We start from the raw sequence: 27,984 nt of genomic DNA, 5'->3' as shown, positions 1-27,984 counted from the left end.
TGAACACGAGTGAAGGGCAGGAGGTGGGAAACAAGAGAGCCTTTTATCCTGTCCGTGCCAGGGACCTTGGTCAAGGCAGACGCTTCAAGGATGGTGGGTGGCTTTTTAACTTCGACACACAAGGCAGCTTCGCGGTCGGAATTCTGATACTCTAGAACCACACACATCATGAACATCCCCGGATAAATAAAGGACAGAACTTGTTGTTAATCCTGTTTATTAAAAAGGGTCCTACAGCTTTACAACCCCAGCTCAGGCCTGGCCCTGGAGTGAGGCCAGCCCTTCACCACATCGACACCGAGCTCACGCCCCTGGCTCCACCCCGTGTGGGCTTGTGGGTGTCCCCCCACCGACCTCGGGGTAGGCAGCAGAGGTACTGGGGAGGGGCGGGGCGGGCCCTGATCTCCAGATTCACAAAACATGGTAGGCACGCCCATCCCATTCGGCTGTGACAGTCGAGGAGAACCATATGCTAACTGAAGACAGGGGTTGGTGGCCTCGCCTCTGGCCTGCTGCGACAGACCCTGTTTGAGCACTGCCTCCAGTCTGTCACCAGGGCAGGCGAGAGCCCAGAGGGCCAGGAGGAGCCAGGGGTGTTCCCAGGGCATCTGCCGATCCTGGTGCTGGCTTTCTCCAAAGCATGACGCCATGCTGCGGGACTCCCTCTGTCCCCCTCCCACCCTGAGGCCCAATCAGAGGCAGAGAATATTGGCTACGAGTATCCTGGTTCAAGACGGGACAGAATTCTTCCACCTGCAACACGACGACCTTGGACAAGCCCCTCTGGGAACACAGAGCCAGTAGTGAGAGCTACCCCTCGGCCTGCCCAGCCTGTGGGCCTGCGGGGGAGCCATGGACGGCCCCTCATTGGCACCAGGGGAAACTAAGGCACAGCACAGGCACCCACAGGTGTGACCATACACTGCTTGTAAGAAAGGAAATTGCATTCGCTTCTGCACCTCAATCTGTTCAAAACAAGATGTGCATTTTTATAAAGTTTCCCTGAATGGTCTTGTGTCAAAAAAGTTTTCTTTCCCAATATAAAACAGGAAAATTACATAGTAAAAATACTGGGGGGAGTATTTCTTCGTAGAAACCGTCAGGGGCTGGCCCGAGGCGGGGGAGAGAGGAGGAGCCGAGGACGTGGTCTGCTGTGCAAAGTCCGGCTCGGACCAATCTTCCCCGGCCCGGCTGCAACGTGCCCAGCCTCCGGACCTGGCAGGGGGCCGAGCGCAAACCCTGCATGTGGCTTTGAAGCATCCAGGTTCGGGGGGAGGGACGATTGGCCACCCCAGCCCGCCGATTCAGTAAGCACCTTCCAGGCAAGCCCACCTGACGGACCCTCACCAGGGACAGCGGCGGGCAGGGCCACACAGCACTGTCTTTTGTGCACAAAGCAGGAACGATGACGCAGCTTATTAAATAAAGCTGCAACGGGAGGAACACGATTTTAAGTGGGAAGGGAGGGAGGCTTTCCCCCCCAGACTTAGGAGTCCATCAACACTACGAGACTTAGAAATCATACCGAGAACACAAACCGGTGCGGCCGCGGGGATGCCAGGCTGAGGCCCTGCACGCACAACCACCTGGGTGCAAAACCGGGGTCTACGTCTACTTACCACTGACCTACAGTTCTACAAACGGGGGCGCTGGCGCAGGGCCACAGCCCCCCCGGTCGTCGCAGCCTGTGTGTGCCGAGCCCTGGCCAGCAGGTGCAGGCTCCCCGGAGGGACGGGGCCGCTCACTGGAGGATGAAGCCCGGCTGGTGTGGAGGCAGCCGGGGCGGGGGTCTCTGGGGGAGAGCGGGCGGGTACGGAGACACGAACTGTGCGGAGAATCCTTGCTGGCTGGGGAGGCCCACGCGGGGGGGCAGGGGAGGACACTGCGATCCAGGGTACGGAAAGGCCTGTCCTGAGCCCATGGCAGCGGTGAACGGTGTGGCCAAGCGTCCTGCAGGCACCGGGGGAGGCGGCGGGGGGATGCGCCGAGGTAGCACAGAGGGGGGCCCGCTGGCTTCTGAGGTAGGGTAGGGCAGGGGGGCAGCGGGCACTGGCTCGGGCACCCTGGGTGGCAGCGGGGCGGGCACCGAGGCCTGTGGCAGTCTCTGTCCCTTCAGCACCAGCTCCTGGAGCTTCTCGATTTTCACTCTTCGTGTGTGGGCCAGTTTCCGCTTGCTCTGATAGACATCGATGAAGGAGTCCAGAGGAAGCTCTCCATCGAGAAACTTCTCTGCCATGTTCTGAAAGAAGGAGGAGAAACTCGTTAAAGGATGGTTCAGCCCTTGGGGAAGGAACTCCCTTCACCACCACCCCCCACCCAGCTTCCATCACCTGTACCCCTCCCCCTCGATCCCATCTGCCACGTGCTCCACGGGGCAGACCCTGGCTGACCTCCGAGGAGCCCCCCAAGCTCCCACAGAGAGAAGGGGACAGAGGTGGGCTGGCCCTGACCACCCGCCCCACCCCACAAGCTGGACGGCCTTAGGGAGAGCCAGCCTCAGATCAAGGGGGCCTCTCAGCAGCCCTGAGCTGTGGGTTCGCCCAGCGCGGAGGAAGCCACCATACCCGCTTGCCCCCTTCCCACTAAGCCGGCCGGAGTCCCTTCCTTCCACTGGTTGCGCCCTGACAGACACACCCCCTACAGGGGCAGCAGGACAGAGACGTGCTCACGCCAACCCGGGCCCCCACCCAAGAAACCCAGGGGTTACTCCCCCCCCCCCCCCCGGGTGGCCTAACTTGGCAACCTGCCACCCGCCCCAGCTTGCTACACGGCACGACTTTTGACCCTGACTCATCACCTTATCACTTAGGGAGGCCCAGGCCTCCGGTGCTCAAGCGGCCACATCTCCCAGGCTCTGCCCTGCCCCCCGATTCAGAGCCACCGGCGGCCGTGGCGCAGACTCCCCGTAGGGTGTGCACCCCTGGCCTGAGAACCAGACTCTCCTGGCCACAGAGGTGTGGCACTCGCCCCCCCCCCCCCCGGAAGAACTGGTCCCCCGGTCACCACGCCCCGGGGCACTGCCCCCCCCCCCCCAATCCACCCGGCACCAGCTGGCTCTTACCTCAGTGTCTTCCTCAATCTTGGCTCCTTCTGCCTGAAGAAGCGCCAACAGGGTCTCCAAGGAAGCGCTGCTCGACTGTTTATCTGGAAGAAGCAGGAGGTGTGAGAGCAGGGACAGCCAGCCGCTCACAGCCCCCCAGACTCCTTGCCACCCGCCTGCCAAACAGCGAGCACTTTAACTGGAAAGGCACTGGGAGAGTCACACGCCAAGAACCGGCTTTCCAGGAAGCTCAAAGTCAAAGCCTTAAAATCCAAGAGGAGGAGCACACAGGACAAAAGCAGGGGGAAACTGGGGGCCACGCCATTCATCCTCCTCCGCACCCCGCGTGTCCCCATCCCGACCACAGGGGGCCCTGACCCAGCAACATGACGCACCACTCGTCACCCCACGCAGATTTCCTTTGCGTGTTTGAGTGAGAACTTGCACGGTATGTGTAACTGAAGCGTGTGACCTGCGCTTTTACAACGCATAAACCCCACCTACCACCCAGATCAGGACATAGAACATCCACAAAGGCTCCGGGGGCCCAGTCCCAGAGCCTGCCCCGAGGCGGCCCCGCTGCGGAAGCTCGGCCTGGCTGGGAGCCTCACGTACGCAGGTCACACGCGTGCCGGTCCCTCCCACTCGGCACCGTGTCTCTGACATCCACCGCCCGCCCCTTTCGGCGTCCACTGTGTGGACCTGACTTACTCTCCCTTCATTCTGGACACAGGAATTCAGACGGCTCCCAAATTCAGCTACTACAAATAAAGCCATACACAGACACTCTCGTCCCCGTGGACAGACATGTGGACAGACACGAAGGTCCGCCACTGCCAGGGCGGCCCCAGGGGCAGACAGGCTGTGTCCCAGAGTGAGCACGCATTGCGTTCAGGCAGGTTTTGCCCAACAACTCTCCCCCCAAGGTGGTTTTAACCCATCTACATTCCTCCCGGCAAGGGAAGGGCTCCCGGGCAGCGCTGGGTGTCACCAGGACTGGCTCTGGAGGGCGAGCAGACTGTTGCTGCACTTGCGCAGACAGTGCGAGTCTCACCACCTCACGGAAGGGCTGCGTTTTTAACCTTTTCTTCATCTCCGCCCCCTCGAAAGCCACCTCAAGCCCTAGGACTTGACACTGAGTTCCTACCGCTCTTCATAATGACTGTCGGTGTAAGCGCGACATTAAAATGAAATGTTCCGGGGCGTCTGGGCGGCTCAGTCGGTTGAGCGTCCGACTTCGGCTCAGGTCGTGATCGCGCGGTCCGTGAGTCTGAGCCCCGCATTGGGCTCTGGGCTGACAGCTCAGAGCCTGGAGCCTGCTTCAGATTCTGTGTCTCGTTCTCTCTCTGCCCCTCCCCTGCTCATGCTCTGTCTCGCTCTCAAAAATGAACATTAACAAAAAAAAAAAATTTTTAATGAAATGTTCCTGGGGTGCCTGGGTGGCTCAGTCAGTTAAGTGTCTGACTTTGGCTCAGGTCATGATCTCACGGTTTCGTGGGTTCAAGCCCCACTCTCTGCCCCTCCCCCGGTCACCTTTTGATTCTCTCTTAAAAATAAACATTAAAAAAAAAAAAGTTCCCATGATGGATATTTGTCAACACTATCTTTGAGGACCTAACTCCACAGGATAAAACGTTTGTTGAATAAGAAAGTTACCCTTTTCTGCACTGTTTGGAGAAGGTGAAATTTTGTTTAAAAAGTGGTTACGTCTTGGGGCACCTGGTGGCTCAGTTATGCCTCCAAATTCAGCTCAGGTCATGATCTCACAGTGTGTGAGTTCAAGCCCTGTGTCAGGCTCTCTGTGCTGACAGGTCAGAGCTTCGAGCCTGCTTCAGATTCTTCGTCTTCCTCTCTCTGCCCCTCCTCTAATCATACTCTCTCAAAAATAAACATTAAAAAAATGAATTTTTAAGTGGTTAAGTCTCTTTTCTAAATAGGTGAAATGATTCCATACGTAAACTTTTTCTTTGTGGCATTAACCATGGTCTTAATCCGAAACTTTTCCATAATAGTATTTCCTTCCTGGTAATCTAACGGCTTGAAAATGTGTCCTTCCCTCAACTCTTTATTCTTGGAGGATCACCCTGAAAAAGTTACCTAATTTGGTCTTCTTTATCTGATAGGCTTCAAAGAGAACCTGGAGTTCCTGGTATTTCTGGGTCAAACGTGCTTTCAGGGCGTCCAGCTGAGGCTGGTACAGAAGGTTTCCTTCTGCCAGGCTCCGGTTGCTGGCGAGCGTCATTTCTTTGTTAAGCTGAACATTCTGCGTCTGCAAGGAACACAGGATGGTGAGAAGCAAGTATCAGTTCCCGGACCAGTCCCCCGAGGTTCCTGTGCCCCACCCTCAGCAGCCACCACATCTGCTTCCGTCTGGCTGGTCACCAGGCTGGGACCACATGCGGGGCCGCTCCCAGCCCAGACTCCAGCCCCTCTGGGTTTCTAGCTTGGACACAGCTCCCTGTTCTTAAAGAGCAAAGCCACTTCCTTTCCAACGATTTGCAGACAGGCTTTGTCTTGTGACTTGTCAAGGCCTTTTGCTTCAATAGCCGTGCTGTGACTGGAATCCCTTACTGCCGCCATTGTGCTTCCAAGAATAAACAGCTGTAAAGATTTAGGGCTAGATTTGTTCAAAACCTGTTTCTGCTGCTCCAGCGGAAGTTAAAGAATCACTTTTAACAGAGGAGGACCAGCTGGCATGGGGTCAATTCAGGCTCAGTCGTCAGGCTTAGGGATCAAACACGAAAGCCCGACACCCCCTGGGAAAGAATTCTGTTTGCCATGACCCTGTTCTCTCTCCCACGCCCACCTCCTGCTCCTCCTCGACTGAGGGGAAGGCCAGGGTCCTCCCAGCCCCCAGCTCCAGACCCAAAGCTGGGCCAAGGCGCCATTTGGGAGGTAGAGAAGCCCACGTGCCCAGACCCCAGGGCTGATGAGGAGATGGAAGGCCTGAGGATAAAGAGCTCCCAGGAAGACTTAGCAAAGCCACGTTATTTAAAGGAAACCCCCAAACCCACACCCATGGGGCACCCCTGGGACTGGCAAGTGACACGCCTCGGCCGCCGCCACCTGCCCCCAGCAACCTGTCTGGAGCTGGAGTTCCCGCAGGGCAGAGTCCTTCCCCATCGAGCCGCGTTTTTGTTTTCTCGCAGCTCTGTTGAGACACGACTCCACTTATCTCGTTTTCCCCTTGATATTTGCTGCTACCCCACCCCGGCTATTTTCGCCGCACTTCTGCACTTCCTTCCTGTTGAGAGTCTGGGTGCAGATTTCCCACTGGGCTGCCTCCGTCCTGGCCACGCCCAGCCAAGGCACCAGTCCAGCTCCGCGAGGCACGTGCACCCCCTCCGTGAAGGTGAAGGTGACGGGAGAGAACACAGCGGCAGCCCTGGACCCGGGCCGGGGGCTCCCTACAGCAGACACAGAATCCGGATCTCCCGCACCCAGGAGCTGCGCCCAGGGGCCCTAAAGATTCCTCTCAGCTTAAAATGGAATTTAAATTAAGATAGAAAATTGAGCCTCTAGGGGCGCCTGGGTGGCGCAGTCGGTTAAGCGTCCGACTTCAGCCAGGTCACGATCTCGCGGTCCGGGAGTTCGAGCCCCGCGTCGGGCTCTGGGCTGACAGCTCAGAGCCTGGAGTTTGTTTCGGATTCTGTGTCTCCCTCTCTCTCTGCCCCTCCCCCATTCATGCTCTGTCTCTCTCTGTCCCAAAAATAAATAAACGTTGAAAAAAAAAAATTTTTAAAAAGAAAATTGAGCCTCTAGCTCGACACTACAAAATCAGTGCAGCACCGATACTCTCATCTCTTGCTGCTGGAGAGTTTGGGGCCCGGGTGTAAACGGGGTTCCGGAAGGGCCGCCACCTCCCGCCACGCAGCAGCTCCCTGCCCTGTGCAGTTGTATCCCGATCCTGTAGAAGAGTCTTTCCTTCGATTGTTAAGCCACTGGAAAGAACAAACACACACAAACCACTGTATGGCCACTCTGGAAAAGAGCTCAGCAATTTCTTTTAAAACTAAACATGCAACGACGACACGACCCAGAAATTGTACTCCTGGGCACTCGCCCCGGGGAAATGAAAACATGTTCACACAAAACCTGCACGTGAACGTTCAAAACGGCTTTATCTGGAACAGCCGAGGACCCAAGGCAACGCAGCTGTCGCTCCGCGGTGGGTGGCTGCACAAAGCGCACGGCGTCCAGTCCACAGAACATTCAGCCTTAACAAGGACAAAGCCTGACACGCGTGGCAACTTGGATGAGGCTCCAGGGAATCACGCTGAGCCCAAAGAGTCGGACACTCTAGGATTCGGGGTATACGTCACTTTCGAAACGCCCGAGTCACAGAGACGGAGACAGGTGAGTGGCTGGGGGACGGCCGTGGGAAGGGGGCTCATGGGGATGGGTGCTCCCACTGGGGGGAGTGGGTGAGGGACACAGAGGATCCCTGTTCCTTCTGACAACCGCTTGTGAATCTACAGTTACCTCAAGATTCAATGTTTAGTTGTAAGTCAACAAACTGCTGGGGAGTTTCTTTACACCCCACCCCCCAACCCATCTCATCTGCCAGCTGAGAACCGGCAGGTGTTCAAGGCCATGGTCAGGGACCTCTGGCTCCCTGCCCGCTGGCCGTCATTCTGACTCAGTCTTAATTCTTTGTTCAATAAACATTTACTGAGCAACTATTATCTGCCGGGTCCAGAGTTAGGTCTGGAGAACGGAGACGAGAGGAGCACTTGTTTCGTCACATAAACCCAGGTGACGTAAATGGAACGGAATGGAGCATGCCCTGATTACGGTGGGGGGTCTGGTCCCCCCACCTGTCTTCCCGGGCAGTTCCAAGAGCACCCCCAGCCCTTCCTTCCACCACCTCTGGAGCTCAGGTCTGCTTTTCCCACCGGCTCCTCACGGGGAGGCCGGGTCGGCGCTACGTCCTCAGTCACAGCACCCATCTCTTGCCTGACACAAGCTGCAGTCAGCAAGTATCGTTTCCCTGTTCACAGCCTCCCCCACCGGAATACTAACACAGAAGGGACCCTGTCGTCTCTAGCGTGCCAAGCACCTAGCACACGTGGGCCACCAGTCCAAGGCTGCTGACGGCACCAGAGATCCTTCCCACCCCCCAAAAGCCAGTCTCTTGAGGCCAGGCCCAGCAAATAAGATGGGCAACAAAATATGGAGGGGATTAAAAAAAAAAAAAAAAAAAAAAAGCTGTGTACATCAAGCAACAAATGCCCCAAATCCTTTATGGAGATAGGCTCCCTCGATGAAGTCCTTTGAGACAGCATCTGTGGGGGTCTCACGCCAGATCGGAGGCTTATGCCGAAGCAGGATTTCCGTCCTCACCCAAGGCACCGCGGTGGGCACAGGTCTGCAAAGGGACCCCTGGAAAGGCACTGGCGTCCAATGAGGCACGTAATTCTAGCGTGCCGTTGAAGGATCATGACTTCGGCCGGACCTGACAGTCCCGAGGGAGGGGGTGTTGATGTGTACAGTGCCCAGACCAATTCTGGACCAGCCGAACCCTCCAGGAGGGGCCCGGGCGTGTTTTCCCAAGCTCTCCGGGGGTTCCAGCATACAGCTAAGTGCCACCGCTTCCGTCTCAGCGTAAAGCAGATCTAAAGAAATCTCACTCTCCTAGGGTCTAAATCAGGTAGAAATCACTTCTCCTGCATGTTAGAAAGTCCCAGAAGAGAGCAGCACAGGCTATAATCCAAAGGTGGCTTGCACGGGATGCATACGGGCGAAGTTTAAGCTACCAGCCACCGAAAGAGCCAACTAAAGCTGCGACGGCGACTGACAGCCATCAAAAACGGCTTGTGATTTTGTATATCCTTTGGGGATTCAGCTGTTTTTACATCAGGAAGTACTGGTAAGTTCTAAGTGGCCACCCAGGGCACACCTACAGCACTCTCCAGTGGACAGTGGTGGTGGGGACAACGGCCTGGATTCCAACACTTCTGTGCCTCCCGGAACACACCTCTGATGCTGCATTAGATGCCGAAAAAGACGCTTTCCTCCTTAATATTCCTTTCCACCGCGCCAACTGAAAACGGGAGGGGAAACGGCCAGTCCTGTTCCATCATTTGCAAAGCAGAGGAGAACAGGGAGAGCTGGCCAGAACAGGCCCAGGGGCCCTCCCCACGGGGACGTGCACACCACGCTTAGCAGGCCCAAGTGGCAGTCACTCTGGACGACACATGGCCCAGCTCTCCAGGTCCCGTAAGACTGACTCCAGCCTCAGCGCCTGTGGCTGAATCTGAGCCGGAACTCGGAGAATGCTCGCAGGGGCCTAGACACCTGAAACTGAAAACACTACTGCTGACCTCTTGGCGGTTCTCACGATCCTTTCTCTTAACCATAGAGAGATCTTTTCAGGAAATAATCGGTCTGCGGTAAGGGAACATTTTTAAGTACGTACTCAGTGTTACTTGAGTTTCTTTTTCTGCTCATAATCCAGGAGAGGTGAGATGCAGGATTGGAGCATTTAGAGCAGGACCCCATTTACACAGCTCTTTCTGCCCATCTGTCTACCCAAGAGCCACCTGAAAGGATGTTCACCCTAAATTGACAACAGCAACCTGCGAATGTTTTTAACTTTCCTCTTTCTACTTGGACATAGTGCTTGATTTACTACAAGCATATGTAAGTTTACAAAAAAGGGTTAATTTAATACAGCCTGTTAGATATTAGAACTGGAAGAGCAGAGGCTCTAGAAAATTAAGCTGTTTCAAGACTAGGAGAAGGGGATTAGGAGATACAAACTTCCAGTTGTAAAATAAGTCAGTCACGGAGATGAGAAATACAGCATAGGGAACAGAGTCAACAATATCATAACAACGTGGTGTGGGGACAGACGGGGACTATGCTAATCGTATAGATTATTCACTGGCCATCACAAGTGTCAAATCACTACAAGGCACACCGGAAACTGACATGACATGATGTGTCAGCTATACTTCAATAATAAAAAATTTTTAAAAAGGACCATCAACCCCACACGCGCGCACGCACACACACAAAGAAAACAAGGTATTTTATACATGCTTTGTTCAGGAAGAAATGTAAAGACCCCTTTATCTCTTGCGATGCTCACATAATACATGAAGTTCTTTTGTAGCACGCACGTGCTACCTCAAATGCATGCTATTATTATTTTGAGAACGCGAAAGGGGGAGAGCGAGGGAGGGAGAGAGAGAGGGAGAGGATGAATCCCAAGCAGGCTCTGTGCTGAGCGCAGAGGTTCGATCCCATAAACCATGAGATCATGACCTGAGCTGAAATCAGGAGTCAGATACTTAACCGACTGAGCCACCCAGGTGCCCCTGACCATTATTTCTTAATTTGGGTTGGTAAGTGTGGTAGAAAATAAAGTCGGTTTAGAAGAAAACAGATATAAACTCCCCTCTGGGTGACATACGCAATGGTCACGAACGAGAGGCACCGGAACGAGGACGGGAGACTGCCAGTGCCCTGCCAGCCAGCGTGAGGTCCAAGTTTTGAGTTTTCAGTGGATGTTTTCCAAAGCAGACACTTCTATAGGGTACAGTGGAAAACTTCAGATTGCTCTGAAGCAAAACCATCCCTCACTGCAGAGAGATACGCAACACACATGGAGACATGTTAGAGACAGACAGGCTTCACACAACTCCTTCCTCTTCGGCTGAGATTCAGCCCTCTTCCTCTTGGACAACATGTCAGAATGTGAGGGGGGGCCCAGTGTCACGATAGGACAGCCCTGAAGCCACTAGAACTTACATGTCCATTTTCAAAAAACACTCAAACTTCAGTACCTCGAGTATAGCTCGTAACAGCCACAACGAAATGCTCCAACAGGATGGCTGGTTGGTTGGTTGAGTGGTTCGTGCGTTCATTCATTCATTTGTTCATTCATTCATTCATTCATTCAAGAAATACTTATGAAGCACCTCTATTGAGGGGTTCTGGGGAGACAGTAACCAGAACAGTCTGTCCCCATGACCCCAAGTGTAGGCAGGCCTTGTATTACACTGCCCAACTTCAGGGGGCGCCAGGCCCCTTGTACTGCAGCCCTGAACAGAGACCATAGTTGCTCTTCAAATAAGAAGGCTTAAGAGCGAAAAAGAAAAAAAAAAAAAAAAAAAAAAGAAAAAAAAAAAAAAGAAAAAATAAATCCCAATATAGGTGAACTTGAAGATACTGGTGATGTGAAAACCACTCTGTCAGCACCCTGCATGTTTCAACAGTACTTACTAACATTTATGGAGCACTTACTGCACGCTTGGCATTGTGCCACCTTCTCTCCATGCATTATCTCCATTTAATCCTCCAACTGGGGTGGGGGGGGATTTGCCCCCATTTTACTCGGGAAAGAAATACCATCTCAGGGAGGTTTAAGAGACCACCAGAGTCTTGAGAGGGTCAGTAACTGCAGAGCCATGAGGTTAAGGGTCAGGATATTCTGTCTCCCAAGTGTGTTTTCTACAGGATTATGCCCTGAATTATGCTGCAGCATCTGTCCACTGCATAGAACTGGTCTATCATTTCTCCATTTTCAAGTACCAAGAGTCATCTAGATTTCTATTATTGTTTACCTTTTTACCGAGGATATTTTCAAACACAAAGGAAAAGGAGAGAGAGAATAAAGAATCCATGCACATTCTCCAGGGTTCAAAATTAGTGACATTTGTCAATCCTGCTTCGAGATATTCCTCACTTTTTTTTCCTGAAGTTTCTTCTTCCCCTGAAGTATTTTAAAGTAAATTTCAGGCATCCTACCATTTCACCCTTAAAAGCTTTAATATGTATCTTTAATGGGGAAGAACTTTACAACTTAACTACAATGCCATCATCACCCTTACTAAAATTAACAGTATTCTAATTTAAGCACCCTTACTAAAATTAACAATATTCTAATTTCAACTTCTGCATGTGTTGGCTTGAATTCCTCTTATAATGAGCTTCTGCCTTTCTGGCTGAGTATCTGAAATCGTTTATAACTGTTTCCACCATCCCCCACCCCTGCTTTAAGCCCAACTTTGACAAGACTGAATTAATGCCCAAGCAACCTCTGAAAATGACTAAAAAGCTTTTTGGGGGAGCATGATCATTATGTAACAGATTTATTTTTTTTTTAAGTTTGTTTGGGGGGGGCAGAGACAGAGAGAGAGCAGGGGAGGGGCAGAGAAGGAAGAGAGAATCCCAAGGAAGCGCCACAATGTCAGTGCAGAGCCCGACACACGGAGCTCAGATTCACGAACTGTGAGATCATGACCTAAGTTGAAATCAAGAGTCGGACGCCCACCCAAGATGCTCAACATCACTCATCATCAGGGAAATACAAATCAAAACCACAAGGAGATACCACCTCACAACTACCAGAATGGCTAAAATCAACAACGCAGGAAACAACAAATATTGGCGAGGACATGGAGAAAGGAGAACCTTTTGGCACCGCTGCTGGGAATGCAAACTGGTGCAGCCACTCTGGAAAACAGTATGAAAATTAAAAATAGAACTATCCTACAACCCAGCAATTTACACTAGAAATTTATCCAAATTCTTTTCCAAAAACTGCTGATCTGAAGGGGTACATGCACCCCAGTGTTTATGGCAGCACTATCAACAATAGCAAAAGTATGGAAAGAGCTCAAATGTCCACTGACAGATGAATGGATTAAGAAGATGTGGTGTATGGGGCGCCTGGGTGGCTCAGTCGGTTAGGCATCCGGCTTCGGCTCAGGTCATGATCTCGCGGTCTGTGAGTTCAAGCCCCGCGTCAGACTCTGTGCTGACAGCTCAGAGCCTGGAGCCTGTTTCAGATTCTGTGTCTCCCTCTCTCTGACCCTCCCCCGTTCATGCTGTGTCTCTCCCTGTCTCAAAAATAAACGTTAAAAAAAATTAAAAATAAAAAATAAATAAATAAATAAAGAAAGATGTGGTGTATATACACAATGGATTACTACTCGGCGATGAAAAAAATGAAATCTTGTCATTTACAACACCTTGGATGGAACTGGAGGGTATTATGCTAAACGAAATAAGTCAAAGACGTATCGTATGATTTCACCTGTATGTGGAATTTGAGAAATGCAACAGATGAACATGGGGAAGGGAAGGAAAAACAAGATAAAAACAGAGAGACAGACAAACCCTAAGGGACTCTTTTTGTTTGTTTTTATTTATTTTTGAGAGAGAAAAGGACAGACAGAGCCCAAGTGGGAGAGAGGCAGAGAGAGAGGGAGACGCAGAATCCCAAGCAGGCTCCAGGCTCCAAGCTGTCAGCACAGAGCCCAACGCAAGGCTTGAACCCACAAACTGTGAAACCATGACCTGAGCCAAAGTCAGACACGCAACCGACTGAGCCACCCAGGCACCCCAATAAGAGACTCTCAAGCACAGAGAACTAAGGGTTGTGGGGGGGGGGTGGTAAATGGGTGACAGGCATTAAGGGATTAAGGCACTTTTCAGGATGAGCACTGGGTGTCATAGGTAAGAGATTAATCACTGGGTTCTACCCCTGAAACCAAGACTACACTGTATGTTAACTAGCTTGAATTTAAAAAAGAAAAGAAAGAATCAGACGCCCAACCCACTGAGCCACCCAGGCGCCCCCAGGATTTCTATTTTTTGTGTGTTTCAATCACTTGCAGTTTGTAATCTTCCTGATGATCAAAGTGTCCACGGCTGGTGGGAGACACTTCGGCTGGTGGGAGACACTTCGGGCTGGGTCTCAAGCTGACATACCCCAGAGGACTGCCAGCCGCCCCCGCTCCTCCCGCCGCCCAGCCCTCCTGTAGAACAAGGGGTCCCAGACCCATCTGCACATTTGCTGCCCCTGATCTGGACCAGCCCTTCTTGAAGAAATGCTGGCTGCTTTTGGTGGGAAATTCGTTTCGATTTTTATATTTTCCTCTCCAGATAAAATTAAACTGAAAGCTGTCCATAATATAAAGACAAAGAACAAAATAAATCTCAGCTCCTGTACCTTCCTACCAGTAGAAAACATTAGACTGCCTTCAGACTCTAAATACACAAGCTTATGGATCAGACGACCAAAAGGTTGGCACGTATTCAGCCAGGTTAATCTCTCCTTTTATTGAGTACAATATCTTGATCTAGCTCACCGATTAATTTTAGGACAAGTATCACCAAGGTCACATGCAATTTAAGCCTAGGGTTTAATATCAACAGCTATTAGAAAGCCCAAATTCATCTTCCATTCAGTGAAGACCTTGCCAGTGACAAATTCCTCTTTCTGCAGTCTTCCCACTAAATGCAGGCTTTCAGGGAAGCCTGCAATCCAAGCCCACAATATCCCAGAGGTGTGCTGCAGAGGTGGCTTAATTCAACCCCAAAATGAAAAAATAAAAAAAACTTAACAGCTGCAGAGTTGGACTGCTTAACATGTTCACAAAATTAAAGATCTGAAAACTCAAAAATACGGTGAAAGAACTGTCGAGCATTATGAAACTGTTCTAAAATATAACCACCTCGTGGGTTGTGTGTCTCCAAGGCGACAGCCCACACGGGAAAAGAAATTTACCAGATGCTTATCAAATGTTCCCCCAAAACAACCCACTCAACAGAGACAGCATATTAGATTAATAAAGATTGCTATTTTTGATTGAAGATCTCAAAATCCTTGTTGAGATGAAACTTGCTGCACTCAAAGTAGCAGGCAATGGGATATAGACGAACGATTCCTTCCCACACGGAGCTGGCTTGCACCTTAAAAATCGGTATGACATTCACTTTAAGTGCAACTAACCACAGACATGCAAAGAGCTACTACGTTTGAAAATAAATGGACTAGTCCCAGAGAAGAATTAAATGGTCTCAAAGAAACACAATTTGATAATCTTCTAGTTCTCGAGGTACCAGGGTGCTTTGTTTCCCCCTACCCCTTGGAAGAGTACTTCCTAATATTTGCGGGGGCGGGGGGGGGGGACCTCCCACTTTGTGGATAATGATGTCAATAATAAAGAAATATAATAGGTGTGATGGGTTGTGACAACTCTCACGTGTTAGAAAATGTTACTTTCCTAGTATATCACTGACCTTACAATTCCTGAGGACTCCAGGGAGAGGAGGGAGGAACAGAAGGCAGGACAGGACCCCCAAACTGATCCCAACATTAACTGCTTTTGTCCCTAGTCTCCTCAAAGGGCTTGTTACACTTGATCCTACGGAATCAGAGTCTCAGCAGGTGAGTCAGGGAAGCTATTGAGAAGCCCTCACTCCACATTATCAGAACCAATTAGCTGGTCAGCTGAGCAGTTCAGTTAAAGCAATAAATCACTAAACACACAAAAGTTTAAAGATATACATCCGTCCATTTCTTCATGTAAGGCAAAGGTCTTTTCTTAGACAAAGGGTCCGCTAGCTCAAGTTCCAAAAGTTCTTTTTCATCCAGACCACATCCTGTGATGGGGAGGGTTTCAAGACACTGGACAAGTGAGCTGAGAGCAGAATCCTGGAATTCTTCTGTTTTCCCCCAGCCTGAAACACACCTCACTGGCTAACAAGTCTGTTTCTAGCACACCACCTTCTATTAACTCTTTCCAAAGCAAGCAGCTCAGTTTTCCCTCCAGGTAGTTTTCTCTCGCGGTCCTTTTGCTTACAGCTTTTGCCACAGTATCTTATTTTATTTTTTTATTTATTTTTGGGACAGAGAGAGACAGAGCATGAACGGGGGAGGGGCAGAGAGAGAGGGAGACACAGAATCGGAAACAGACTCCAGGCTCCGAGCCATCAGCCCAGAGCCCGACGCGGGGCTCGAACTCACAGACCGCGAGATCGTGACCTGGCTGAAGTCGGACGCTTAACCGACTGCGCCACCCAGGCGCCCCAACCAGTATTTTAATGAAATAAGTTAATTACTGTAACAAAGAAACCAGAATGGCCAGGTCCTGGACTCAACCGCACTGGGAGCAGAAATGTCCAGAAACCTGATCACGAACATAGGGGTGGTGTCGTCAATCGCTGTATCCGATGGTGGGAATCGCCAATTACTGGAGCACCCTGGTGAAGTGGAGGGAGGTCAATTAATAGCTTCTGCTGTGATTTTTAAATCCAGATCACTCCTCCCTTCCTCAAAAAGAAAGAGCCTTATGGAAGAGAGAAAATTTATCAACTCTGCTTTTCTTATTAGCAGCTCCTGGCCAGGACAAACCACCAAAGCAATCGTTTGTTTAGTAAGAGCACAGGGTTTTGTTTTGTTTTTTCTTCTTCCTCTTTTCTATTTCCTTTTACCCCCAATTTATAAGTGCATGTATGAGAATTTTCTCGGACAGTCTTTACACAGATGCAAAATAAGAAAACGCCTAACCAGGTGGATCGTGAATTATGTGAAGACTACATTTTTGACAATTTTGCTTTTACATTTGAAATACATCATGACATAAACTTTCCAACCCCTGACTCAGGAATTCAGTTTAATGGATACAATTTACTGTCACATGATTTAAATTATTCATCTTCTTATGAGAAAATGCTATTCTAATAGTGGGATACTTTTAGTCTGTGGGTAGAGAAAGGGATTAGCCAAAGAATAATCAGTTACCCCTAAATTATTCTACTTATATTCATAACAAAAAATACCTGCAACTTTATCTGGTGTAGGGAATTTGATGTTCTAACTAAAATCAAAACAAAACAAAAAACCTGCCTAGATACTTAAGACTTAATCATTTTAAAATTTTTTGGGGGGCGCCTGGGTGGCTCAGTCAGTTAAGTGGCCGACTTCGGCTCAGGTCATGATCTCGCGGTCCGTGAGTTCCAGCCCCGCGTCGGGCTCTGTGCTGACAGCTCAGAGCCTGGAGCCTGTTTCAGATTCTGTGTCTCCCTCTCCCTGACCCTCCCCCGTTCATGCTTTGTCTCTGTCTCAAAAATGAATAAACATTAAAAAAAAAAATTAAAAAAATAAAAATAAATTTTTTTGATGTTTTAATAGATTTAAATTTTTAATTTTTTTTCAACGTTTTTATTTATTTTTGGGACAGAGAGAGACAGAGCATGAACGGGGGAGGGGCAGAGAGAGAGGGAGACACAGAATCGGAAACAGGCTCCAGGCTCTGAGCCATCAGCCCGGAGCCTGACGCGGGGCTCGAACTCACGGACGGCGAGATCGTGACCTGGCTGAAGTCGGACGCTTAACCGACTGCGCCACCCAGGCGCCCCTTAATAGATTTAAATTTAAAGATGTTAATTTCAATACAATTTATGATAGCAATGAAATATCCAATGAGGGAATGGTCACAAAAATGATATTTATCATAAGTTATAAAAGATCATGCAGCCACTAAAAATACTGCCATATAAGAATATTCTTTTCTTTTTGTTTTATGTATGTATGGACGGATGTACTTATTTACTTATTTATTTAGAGAGAACACACACCTGAGCAGGAGAGAGAGGATCCCAAGCAGACTCTATGCTGCCAGCACAGAGCCCGATGTAGGGCTCGAACTCATGAACGGTGAGATCATGACCTGAGCCGAAACCAAGAGTCAGAGGATTAACCAACTGAGCCACCCAGACGCCCCCATATAAGAATATTCTGATAGAAAATAAGAAAATCAGGGCACCTAGATGGCTCAGTTGGTAGAACATGAGACTCTTGATCTTAAAGTCATAAATTCAAGCCCCACACTGGGTGAAGAGATTACTTAAAAAGAAAAAATGACATAAAAATAAGAAAATGCCCAGAGCATAACTTTAGGTTCACACTCACACACACACACACACACACACACACACCCTCTATATACAGAATGATCCCAGTGGGGGAAAAACATGGAAAAAAAAAAAAAAACCATAAAATGTTAATAAGGGTTTATGTCCGGGTGCTGGTATCACATGTGATTATGTTTTTCTTCATTTCTGAATTTTTCTCTAATAAACATGTAAAAATATTTTTAAAGATTAGTTGGAATCCGAAACTGAAATACCATATACTCAAAACAAATGAAATACTATATATTCCCCGTGTTCTTAAACGGAGTATGTGAATGCAGGGCAGCCTTTGATGACCAAGAACTGGCATCATGAATATCAAGTAACTGCCATGCTGTCTGTGAAACACCAGTACCCGTGGGCTATGGAAGCAGATGGCACATTTATCCCCTGAATAAGCATTTGCCAAAGCATGCCCCAGGGAAGCTAGTCCCACGAGTTCTGGGAGTTCTGGGACCAAGAACGGGACACGCTCGGTGTCCGCCCTCTGGAGCTTTACCACACGCCCTGCCCTAACAGTAAGAACCAAACAAGGCAAAACAACAAAAATCCCTTTTAACCACTGGTTTCCCAAACTTATTTACCATGGAGACCCTTTTAATGTAATTACCACTGACAGAAGCAGGGCCCCAGGACAACTAAGGGAAACGCAACCCTAAACCAAACAGCCCCGACCACTTTATTAAAACTGCCGTTATTTCCATTACTGCCACGGCGCCCTGTTTGTTCATCAGTTTACGATCATCACCTTGTTTAGCCTTCAGAACGACCTGTCAGGCCATTGTTATAATATGCCCATTTTAAAGATAAGGAAACTGATATTTAGAAAGGGTAATGGTGCCCAGGGTTTCCCAGGAACCCAAACCCCATCTTTTTTTTTTTTTTTTTTTTTTTTTTAAAGAAAGAGAGCGAGTGGGCTCGGATCCCAAGACCCTGGATTGTGACTTGCGTGAGCAGAAATCAAGAATCGGATGCTCAACTGACTGAGTCACCAGGTGTCCCCCAATCCCACCTTTAACCACTATGCCTAAGAGCTGACCTTACATTTTTTGTGAAGCTTTTTATCACTTTTGCTTCCTCTTTCTCTATCATTTATTTCCGGACGGTGTTACTGGCTCTGTTCGTCTTTCCCTACACCCTTTGAAAATCTGCCACGGACACACAAACCCTATGACCTGGCGTGTCTCCATCTGAACGGTGTACGAGACAAGACTCAACAAGCCCTGTGAGGAGCCTGGTGTGAGCTTCCAAGTCAGCGATTTCGGCTGCCCAAAGATCTTTTTTTAATCAAGCATCTTTTCCAGGCTTCCGACGGATCTCCCTGCTTTCTGGTCTCATCTCCTCAAATCCATCCCCCAACCCCTGGGGCTGGCTGAACCACCCATTTAAGTCACAACTGTGAACACAGCACTCCCAGGTGGCTCCCTCTGCCGAGAGGATCAAGCCATCTGGTCTCTGCCTGCCTCTCTGGCCTCTTCCCCCACCAAGCCCCGCCCTCATCCCTCCGGCAAGGCTAGAATATTCCCTTTGCACCTCTCTCTCTAGGCTTTTCCTGTGTAGGTTCCTGCTGTCCACCCCCATGGCTGGAAGCCCTTCTCCCTCGTTACCTGGTTAACTCCTCCTCCGAATCACAGCACATTAGTCATCTCCTCAAGGAAACATTCTCCGTGGATCTCCCCCAGCCCCGCAGAGGCTTGCCGCGTCCCCTCCCGCTAGGGCGTCCCCACCACCGCTGTTTCACACCTCCGACATCTGTAACTGACTTTTGTGTACCTGCGCAATCCTAGAAGATGAAAACTACGTGGTTTCATATCCCCAAAGTGCTCCATAAAAGTTGAGTAATGAATAACCTTGCTCGACCTCAGCTGTGTTCACGCTAATGAAAGCTGCTGTCTGATGGCAAACACTAATTAGCACTTCCTCTGTCCCTCTGCCAACCGGGGCACCAGGCAACGGATATGGACATAACCTCCAGGTGCCACTCCTGGTGGCTCCACCTCTGGTGATAATGAAAGATCTAATTTGGAAGAAACATTAACTATGACACTGCCTGTAACAGAACGAGCTACTCAAGTATCTGCTTTTGACAAGAACTCTTTGGCACAGTAGTGGACAATATTCCTCCTAATTCCATGAGAAACGATTTCAAAAGCTTTCTTTCTCTTGACATACTGCAACATAACCCATGACAACAAAGCTACATCTTCCTCTCCGCTTGCATTCTTCCCTAGGAAGAAATTCTGCAAAGGACTTTCCTTTGCCTTTCTACCACTGGGTAAGATAAGTTTTTCTTGAATAAGGTAGTTTTTGTGGAGTCCAAAAACCCCATAGAGCAGAGGGAGGAAGTAAGCCAACCAGAACTCCTGTCTCGGCATGTTCTGAGAGCCAGCCATTACATACATCAACAGTGGCCGACACAGGAGTCGTTACAGAAAACCCTGAACTGCACACCTACAGGGCTCATCCCCACAGCAAACATTCCGCTACAAATACGGTGATAAGAGCCAAATACAGATCTTCATTTACAATGGGGTTACGTCCCAAAAAGCCATCATAAAGAGGTGCCTGGTTAAGCATCCAACTTTGTGATCTCATAGTTGGGGGGTTCGAGCCCCGCGTCGGGCTCCGGGCAGACGGCTCGGATTTGGAGGCTGCTTCGGATTCTGTGTCTCCCTCTCTCTCTCTGCCCCTCCCCCGCTCATGCTCGGTCTCTCTCAAAAACGAAAACATTAAAAAAATTTTTTTTCTAAATATCCCTAAGTCAAAAATGTATTTAGTACACCTAACCTAGCGAACATCATAGCTTAGCCTGGCCCACCTTAGATGCTCAGAACACGGACATAAGCCTCCAATTGGGCAAAATCCTCTACCACAGATTTTTTTTTTCATTGTAACTAGGCTCCATGCCCAACATGGGGCTTGAACTCACAACCCTGACATTAAGAGTCCCATGCTCTACCGCCTAAGCCAACCAGATATGCCCCAAGCCCATTTTATAATGAGGTGTTGACTATCTCATGTCATTGACTACTGTACTGAAAGTGACAAATGGAGCGGACACTGGTGCAGGTGGCTGTCCGCGTTCAGCTCTGTCAACCCTCCTGACCGCATGGCTGACCGCGGCCACTACCCAGCATCATCACGAGAGGATGGGACCGCCGATTGCTAACCTGGGACAAGACAAATCCAAAATTCCAAGCGCAGTTCCTACTGAATGTGTATCATTTTTGCGCTCTGCACCATCACGAAGTCAAACGGTCATAATCCGAACCATGAGAAGTCAGGACCTTCTATAAACAACAAAGTTGGCTTAGCTCAAGAGCACATCAGTTGTGGACAGGACAACATGATGCTCCAACAGTTCAGTCTAAATCCAGGTTCCTCTTTCGACCAGTCTGATACAGTACAAGCACTGTAACAGGATGTCCACTTGTCTGGAAAATACCAGACTCGTTTCTCCCTGTGCTTCGATGGTACCTCTTTCTTCCTCCCAACCCACGAATTACTCCTAGCGGCCTTTCAAACTTTTATTTTCTTCTTGAAGGAAGTTGGCCCCCAGACTTGTATCTCAGCTGACTGGTCCCCTGAGCTCCGGAACCGGGTTTCCACCTGCCCGCCTCCCCCGACCCGGTCCCTCACTCTTGGGCTGGCAGGCAGGGTCTGGGTGAGCCCTCTCCCCTCCCCCCCACTCTTACTCATCTCCAACTTGAAGCCAGTGAACTGCACTCAGCAGTACCTACGTGCCAAGGACACAAAGACAAAAGTGACAAAATGGGGCCACAAGGAAGTGAATGACTTACAAAATGTGTGACAAGTACCACAGAAGAGGTCCCCAAAGATACCGTGTGCCCGTGAGGCAGGGCGAGCACGTGGAAGGCAAAGCTGAGGAGGCTGGAGACCCCGCTCCCAGAAACCCAGCTGAAACCCCAGCTTCTCCTCACCTGGGTTTCCACTTCCACCCTGGCCGTTCCTGAACCTTCCCGCACCCACGCGGCCCCTACTCTGCGGCCAACTTAACCGTACTGAAGAGTACTTCTGATCATACTGTTCTTCCGCTCCAGAAAGTCACGGAAACTCACCGCTACCAAACTCACGGCCTTCCGCGCACACACGGCACACCAGCCTCCCTCCCCATCACTGCCCGTCACTTCCCTGCTCATGCGCAGATCCGATCCGGCTCAAGTAGCTGGTAACCCGCCAGTCAGAAAGCCTGTCCCATGCTTTCCTGCTCTGGGACTGCACCCTCGCTGTCACTTCTTCCTGACTGCCCATGCTTAGCTCTCAAAATCCTACTCAGAATAAATATCTAACTCAAGGCAGTGGCTGGGGGTGGAGTGGGTGTCGGGCCCAGGATGAAGCACAAAGAGGGCTTTTCACTGGGTTGACGGTGTTTACTTCCGAAGCCGCGTGGCAGGTAGACACATGTTCCTTACGTTACTCTAAACCCTTTCAGAGGCATTATTGTATCTGATCCTTTACCTTCTTAACTCTTACCCACCTATCAAAGTCCATCTCTTGCACTAGGACCTAACTAATCTCGCCAGAGAGCCTCTCTTCATCTGACCTTCGATGTCATTTACAATTCACATGCAGCCTCCTTATTCTCTATTTTAAAAAATTGTGATAAAACATACGTAAGAAGATGCCATTTTCAACGTTTATTTATTTTTGGGACAGAGAGAGACAGAGCATGAACGGGGGAGGGGCAGAGAGAGAGGGAGACACAGAATCGGAAACAGGCTCCAGGCTCTGAGCCATCAGCCCAGAGCCCGACGCGGGGCTCGAACTCCCGGACCGCGAGATCGTGACCTGGCTGAAGTCGGACGCTTAACCGACTGCGCCACCCAGGCGCCCCTGAAGAAGATGCCATTTTCAAGAGCCACGGTGAAGTACGTCCACACTGCTGCACAGCCAGCACCACCACCCATCCTCCACACGTTGCTCGTCTTCCCAAACTCGAACTCTCTACCTCTTACTCGCTCTTGGGCTGTAAAGGTTTGTGTGTGTGGTTTCTTCCCCAAATTATAATACGGGGTTTATGCCCTATTCGTGTTTCCATCCTTAAAACGTCTTGCACAGTTAGTGCTCCATAGCTGTGAAACTGAGATGGAATCTTCTTGAAACAGCAGCCAGGATATGATGCCTTTTAGTTTTTCAACGTTTATTTTATTTTTGGGACAGAGAGAGACAGAGCATGAACGGGGGAGGGGCAGAGAGAGAGGGAGACACAGAATCGGAAACAGGCTCCAGGCTCTGAGCCATCAGCCCAGAGCCTGACGCGGGGCTCGAACCCACGGACAGCGAGATCGTGACCTGGCTGAAGTCGGACGCTTAACCGACTGCGCCACCCAGGCGCCCCTGATGCCTTTTAGTTTTAGCAATACTAGCCAATAATAACAATTTCCCAAGTGCTCACTGTGCTAGGTACCAGAGCAAGCATCCTATGTACTTATCACATTTAATCCACCCAAACCCTATGAAGTAGGTTACCGTTGTCACCCCTTTGTTTTCAAGGAGGAAACTGCAACTGGGAAGATAAGAGTACTTGCCAAAGGTCCGCGGGTTGTATCGAAAGGCGGTTCTGTACTGTACCACACCCACCACACTTTTAATCAATGCAAGTAGAGAGCAAGTGATCAGATTTCACCTAGGCCAGCCAGTCTAACAATTCCGAAAATCTCTTACGAGAGGGGGCTAGCCTCTGTTGAAGCCCCCTCTGTGCCAAAGTACTGCCTGCCTTCACCTGCTATTCCACTGAGCCTCACAAGAACCCTCAAAGGCAGGTGTGGTGACCACCCTCACTTTACAGTGGAGGAACCAAAGCACAGAGAGTTTAAGTAACTGAAATAAGGTCACACAAGTCTCGGCTATGCTCCTTACATTACCAAAAAAAAAAAAAAATGTATGTACATAAGCTCTATGCCCAACGTGGGACTTGAATTCATGACCCCGACATCAAGAGTCACATGCTCTACTGACTTGGGCCAGCCAGGCACCCCTTTTCATGAATCTTAATGCCTCCTTAAAAAATAAAATCAGGGGCGCCTGGGTGGCTCAGTCAGTTAAGCGTCCAACTCTTGGTTTTGGCTCAGGTCATGATCTCTCAGTTCGTGGTTAGAGCCTTATGTCGGGCTCTGCACTGACAGCATGGAGCCTGCTTGGGATTCTGTCTTCTCTCTCTCTCTCTCTCTCTCAAACCAAATAAATAAACTTAAAAAAATAAAATCAGATAAAACTGAATTTCAGGAACTATTCCCAGGCACAGTAAGTTTTTACTCAAGAGTTAAAACAGTAAGTCCACACAAGAGAATACTGAAACCTAGAAGTTTGAAGCCTCTGCATACGCAATGACTGCACAATGTGAGCAGAAACAAACTCCAGTTAGCAGACTCTCAAAGCGTTTAAACTTTAACTTCGAAAAACCAGTCCCACCAGCAGCACTCAGCTGGTGTTGAGGAAACAGTCCCTGGGTTTAAAGCAAGGTCAGTACGTTTCAATGAGCCATTATGATTCACGCAGTAGCTCTGCAGCCCCAAACCAATCACACCAGAACACGCCTTAGGGAAACAGCGTCTCCCAGACCAGACTCTTTCCACAAAACAATCTGTTTTTCAGACCCTCGGTGTTTCTGCATGTGGGCACTCTCACTTGCCAAAGGAACAGAGATCCTGAATTTGAATCCTTAGTTGGGTGGAATTATCCGTTAGCAACAACCAACCAACCGACATTCCCTCCGGAAGCACACGGGGAGAGAGGACCCAAGACGTGCGGTTTAGCTGCCTAATCCCCTAAGCGACAGTTCCTTTTAAGGGAGTGCCCAGTAAGTCCACCGGGGTTAATGTGGACGGATAGAAGAAGGCGCATTCCATTGCCATGTAAAAATAACTTTAAATAAAAATAAAATGTGTGCATATGAAACGTTAGCCCACAGCGAAAGCAAAGAGCAAAGATCACCAGGGAGGGTACTGCATTTAGGGAACTGCACAGTGGACGGGACCAACAGGAAAAGAGAAACACGGGGGCACCGAAAAAAGAGAACAGCTCCAGCTCCAGCACGATTTCAATGTCTTGAGCTGCACTAAAGCTCACACACCACAATTAAAACAATGTAAGTGAAGCAGAATACACGGCTGTATTTAAACCTAACAGTGAATGCCTTCAAAACCTAGCCACGCTTTCCAGCCGCCACAAAATATCCCCTCAGGCTTGAAGAAGTCTTACTCTACAATTTAAAACACTTCCTTCTGCCAATTAAAAAAAAAAAAAAGCCTTTGGTTCAGATTAAGAGATTCTATGCTGGGAAAGGCCTGTTCCGTTTACAATCTCATCCTCGGACCTGCTGAGATACATAATCATTTGGACCACAGAAAGATAAGATGTGTCTTAAGCTAATGGTAAATAAAAATTTACTTAACATTCTTGAAATAAGATGCTATGAACTTGTCAGGATGGCCTGGTATTGATGACTGGCAGTAAACTTCCTAAAAAGAACTAGGTGATTATTAGTAATTGCAATTACTCTTTATTGAGCACTAATTACACGATGTGTTAACACGCGCTATCTCACATAATCCCCGTATCAACTCTATGAAATAAACATCATGTTAGCCTTCTCTAAGAGATGCTCAGAGAGGTGGATTAACTTCCTTGAAATCACACAGCTGCGAAATGGCCAAGTCCGGCCTGGAGTGTAGGAGTCCAAAGTCTGAAAGTTCCACCTGGTTGAGAGTGGACAGCTGACAGAATATTTTCTCCTGTGTCTCCCAACTACCCCAAAATAAGCCAATGCCTAACATTAACAGCTGAGTCAAAGGACCATGGCCACAATTTTAATTGTTCATGTTATATCCATTCCTACAGAAACATGCCACATGTGACTGGGGGAACAGGATTTGCCAAGTGTGACTATTGCTCGTTGAGCTGCCTGGCTAGGGTATTTTGGTCTTCTCATTCGGTTTCCTTGTTTTAACAGCACTACGCCCTGAAGTACTGCTGAGTAATTTAACTTGAATTATGTGGCCTAATCAATACATCAGTCGTCAGCATTTGTATAGGGGACTCTGGTATGACGGTCGCCTTCACTAAAAAAAAAAAAAAAAAAAAAAAAAAAGTTCTGCTAGATTTATCTGCCTTTCCCTTCATGTAATAATCTCCAGTTTCTTAGGTAGAGGAAACAAGCTGTCCCTAATAGCCTCAGACTTGAGAGAATCACCTCTTTCCACAATCTTCCCTCCACTAAAAAGCAGCTTATTTCTATTACTGTAGAATATAATCGGTATAACTACGCCAATATAAATACAGTATCCTGTTCTAACAAACAGAACAGTCGTACAGCAAAATAACTTGTAGGTGGGATCACACGTCAGGAAAAAAATACCTGTCATTTTATCATTAAAGCACAAGGATGCCTGCCGACACACAACAAAAGGTCTCCCAGCAACTGAAAAGCAGAGAAACTAAGCAAAGATTTTATTTCTTTAGAGACATGAGCCTCTTTCAGTCAAGAAAGATGGATTTTGTCACTTATTATTCTCGGAGATGGAAAGTGCCACATGGAGACCATAAATGAGGGAAACTGCATCTCGGAGCAACGTGCTATGTGCCAAGTTACAAAGCCCGTGAATACAAGGGGTGTATTAATGGAAAGACTGATACCATCTCACTACAGTGGCCTCTCTGTAGCTCAGGACAATAATCTGTTGAGGGTTTTCCAGTGATTTTGAATGTGCAACCTCCACACAAGCCCCCTTTTAAGGAAGCTGGCTCAGGGCTGAACAATCCCTCTTCGGAAAGAGAGCCAAGAGCCCCCACTCAGGCTTCTGGGGCAGAGGCTCAGCCCTGTAGGCGTGGGAAGGCTCAGACTTTGGAGACAAAGAGGCAGGAGTGGTAAACGGGCTGGGGAGAGCTGGGATCAGCCTGGGTCCACCTGCCTGGAGGAGACCCCAGGCCCGGAGGACGGGCGGCTCAGAGAAAAGAGCCCAAAAGGGTTGGGAAAAGAAGAGACAATTCACAGCGCAAATGCAAGCGTGAAGTCAGTTACCGCAGAGAGCAAAGCAGGTCACAAGAGACGGAGTGACACAACCAGGAACACAGTGGGCATATGCCTCCCAGAGGCTGAGCAGGCCCTCAACTATGGAAGACGTGTGCGGACTGGCCACCAGTCCCCCCATCCCTGGCTTATCTTCTCCCCCAAAACAGCTCCAGGAATTCTCACTTTGCCCCACGGTGACGCAAAGCCACCGGATTCCCAGATTCCCTTCTTCCACAAAAGGGGGCAACTTTACAGGGAAAGGGATTCCTGCTCCCACCCCAAGACCAGGGAGAAGCCCCTAGGATGGCCCTACTAAGGCCTCTTCCAAATGAAGGCAGCCCCAGCAGGGCCCCTCTAACCGTCGTGGGAACGCTCACATACACAGACCCCTCCAACCCTAACGTGGCCACGTCCGGGGCCTCCTGCCCCTCAACCTCAGAGACCCTACCCAAGGCTAAAGTCCATTTCAGTACGACCGCCCAGAGTCAGCTACAGACATCCAGGCCCCTACAAACTCACCCTGGAAATAGCAAACCCTAGGACTCTTGTCCAGCTCGTCCACCTAGCCCCTGAAAACCTACTGGAAGACTCCAGTTACTTCCTCAGTCCGCCTGTACCGCTCGACCCTCTCCTCAAGCCCCCCCACCCACCCCCCGCCCAACCCCTGGCTGACTCAGTCCGGTCTGTCACCCCCCAATCCTCCACTGCAATCCCCCCTACCTTCCCCAACCTAATCTCAACCCCCTATTCTCTCCTCGTCCCACCCGACCCAGCCCCAGCCCCCGAGGTCCCCAAATGCCCGTTCCAGGCTCTCGGATCCGGGCTTCATTCCCAGCCTCGGCGCCTCACAGCCTCGCCTCGACCCCGCTCAGCCCCCGAGCCCGGTCTCAGGGGGCTTCCCCCCCCCCCCCGCTCAGCCCCAGTCTCGGTCTCCCCAACCCCAGCTAGAGGCACCGCGATCGCCGGCGCCTCGGGCCACCTCCAGCCCGCCGAGGGCCCCCGGCCCCGCGCGCCCCTCTCGAGGCCCCGCCGCCACCGCGCGCTCCCGCTCGGCCCACCTCCTCCATCTTCTGCACCATTTCCGTCAGCTGCCCCTCGTCCTCCAGCAGCTCGTTGAGCTGCACCAGCGACAGCCCGGCGAACCGGGCTTCGCTCCCGGCGCCCGCCATCCCCGCGTTTCAGCCACCGCCGCCGCTCTGCC

General features: G+C 49.9%; 1 protein-coding gene across 2 annotated transcripts; it reads right to left on the bottom strand.

Annotated features, from left to right (window-relative positions):
- Positions 1-200: 200 nt before the first annotated feature.
- VPS37B (VPS37B subunit of ESCRT-I) lies at positions 201-27,984 on the bottom strand. Of its 2 annotated transcripts, none has more exons than XM_047087957.1 (4): positions 27,842-27,984; positions 5,138-5,309; positions 3,062-3,144; positions 201-2,239 (listed from the first exon to the last, which is right to left on the bottom strand). In XM_047087957.1, exons 1-4 carry the CDS (start codon positions 27,950-27,952, stop codon positions 1,742-1,744), a joined length of 864 nt encoding a protein of 287 aa, XP_046943913.1. In that variant the 5' UTR covers positions 27,953-27,984; the 3' UTR covers positions 201-1,741. The 2 variants fall into 2 exon arrangements, with proteins under 2 accessions (XP_046943913.1, XP_046943914.1); XM_047087958.1 differs by lacking the exon at positions 27,842-27,984 and adding an exon at positions 6,121-6,388.

Source organism: Lynx rufus, unplaced genomic scaffold (assembly GCF_022079265.1).
Source record: "Lynx rufus isolate CCGP_SWC_20201006 ecotype Redwood Valley unplaced genomic scaffold, mLynRuf1.p SCAF_24, whole genome shotgun sequence".
Classification (NCBI taxonomy): Eukaryota; Metazoa; Chordata; class Mammalia; order Carnivora; family Felidae; genus Lynx; species Lynx rufus.
The sequence above is the reverse complement of the archived record's forward strand: the minus strand, read 5'-3'. Positions and strand labels throughout refer to the sequence as shown.

Excerpts from the sequence above, each read along its gene's own strand:
- VPS37B (XM_047087957.1), bottom strand. The coding sequence starts at position 27,952 with ATGGCGGGCGCCGGGAGCGAAGCCCGGTTCGCCGGGCTGTCGCTGGTG. Across the intron at positions 5,310-27,841 it reads TGGTGCAGAAGATGGAGGAG|ACGCAGAATGTTCAGCTTAA; the intron begins GTGGGCCGAGCG and ends TGTTCCTTGCAG. Across the intron at positions 3,145-5,137 it reads GATAAAGAAGACCAAATTAG|ATAAACAGTCGAGCAGCGCT; the intron begins GTAACTTTTTCA and ends TGCTTCTTCCAG.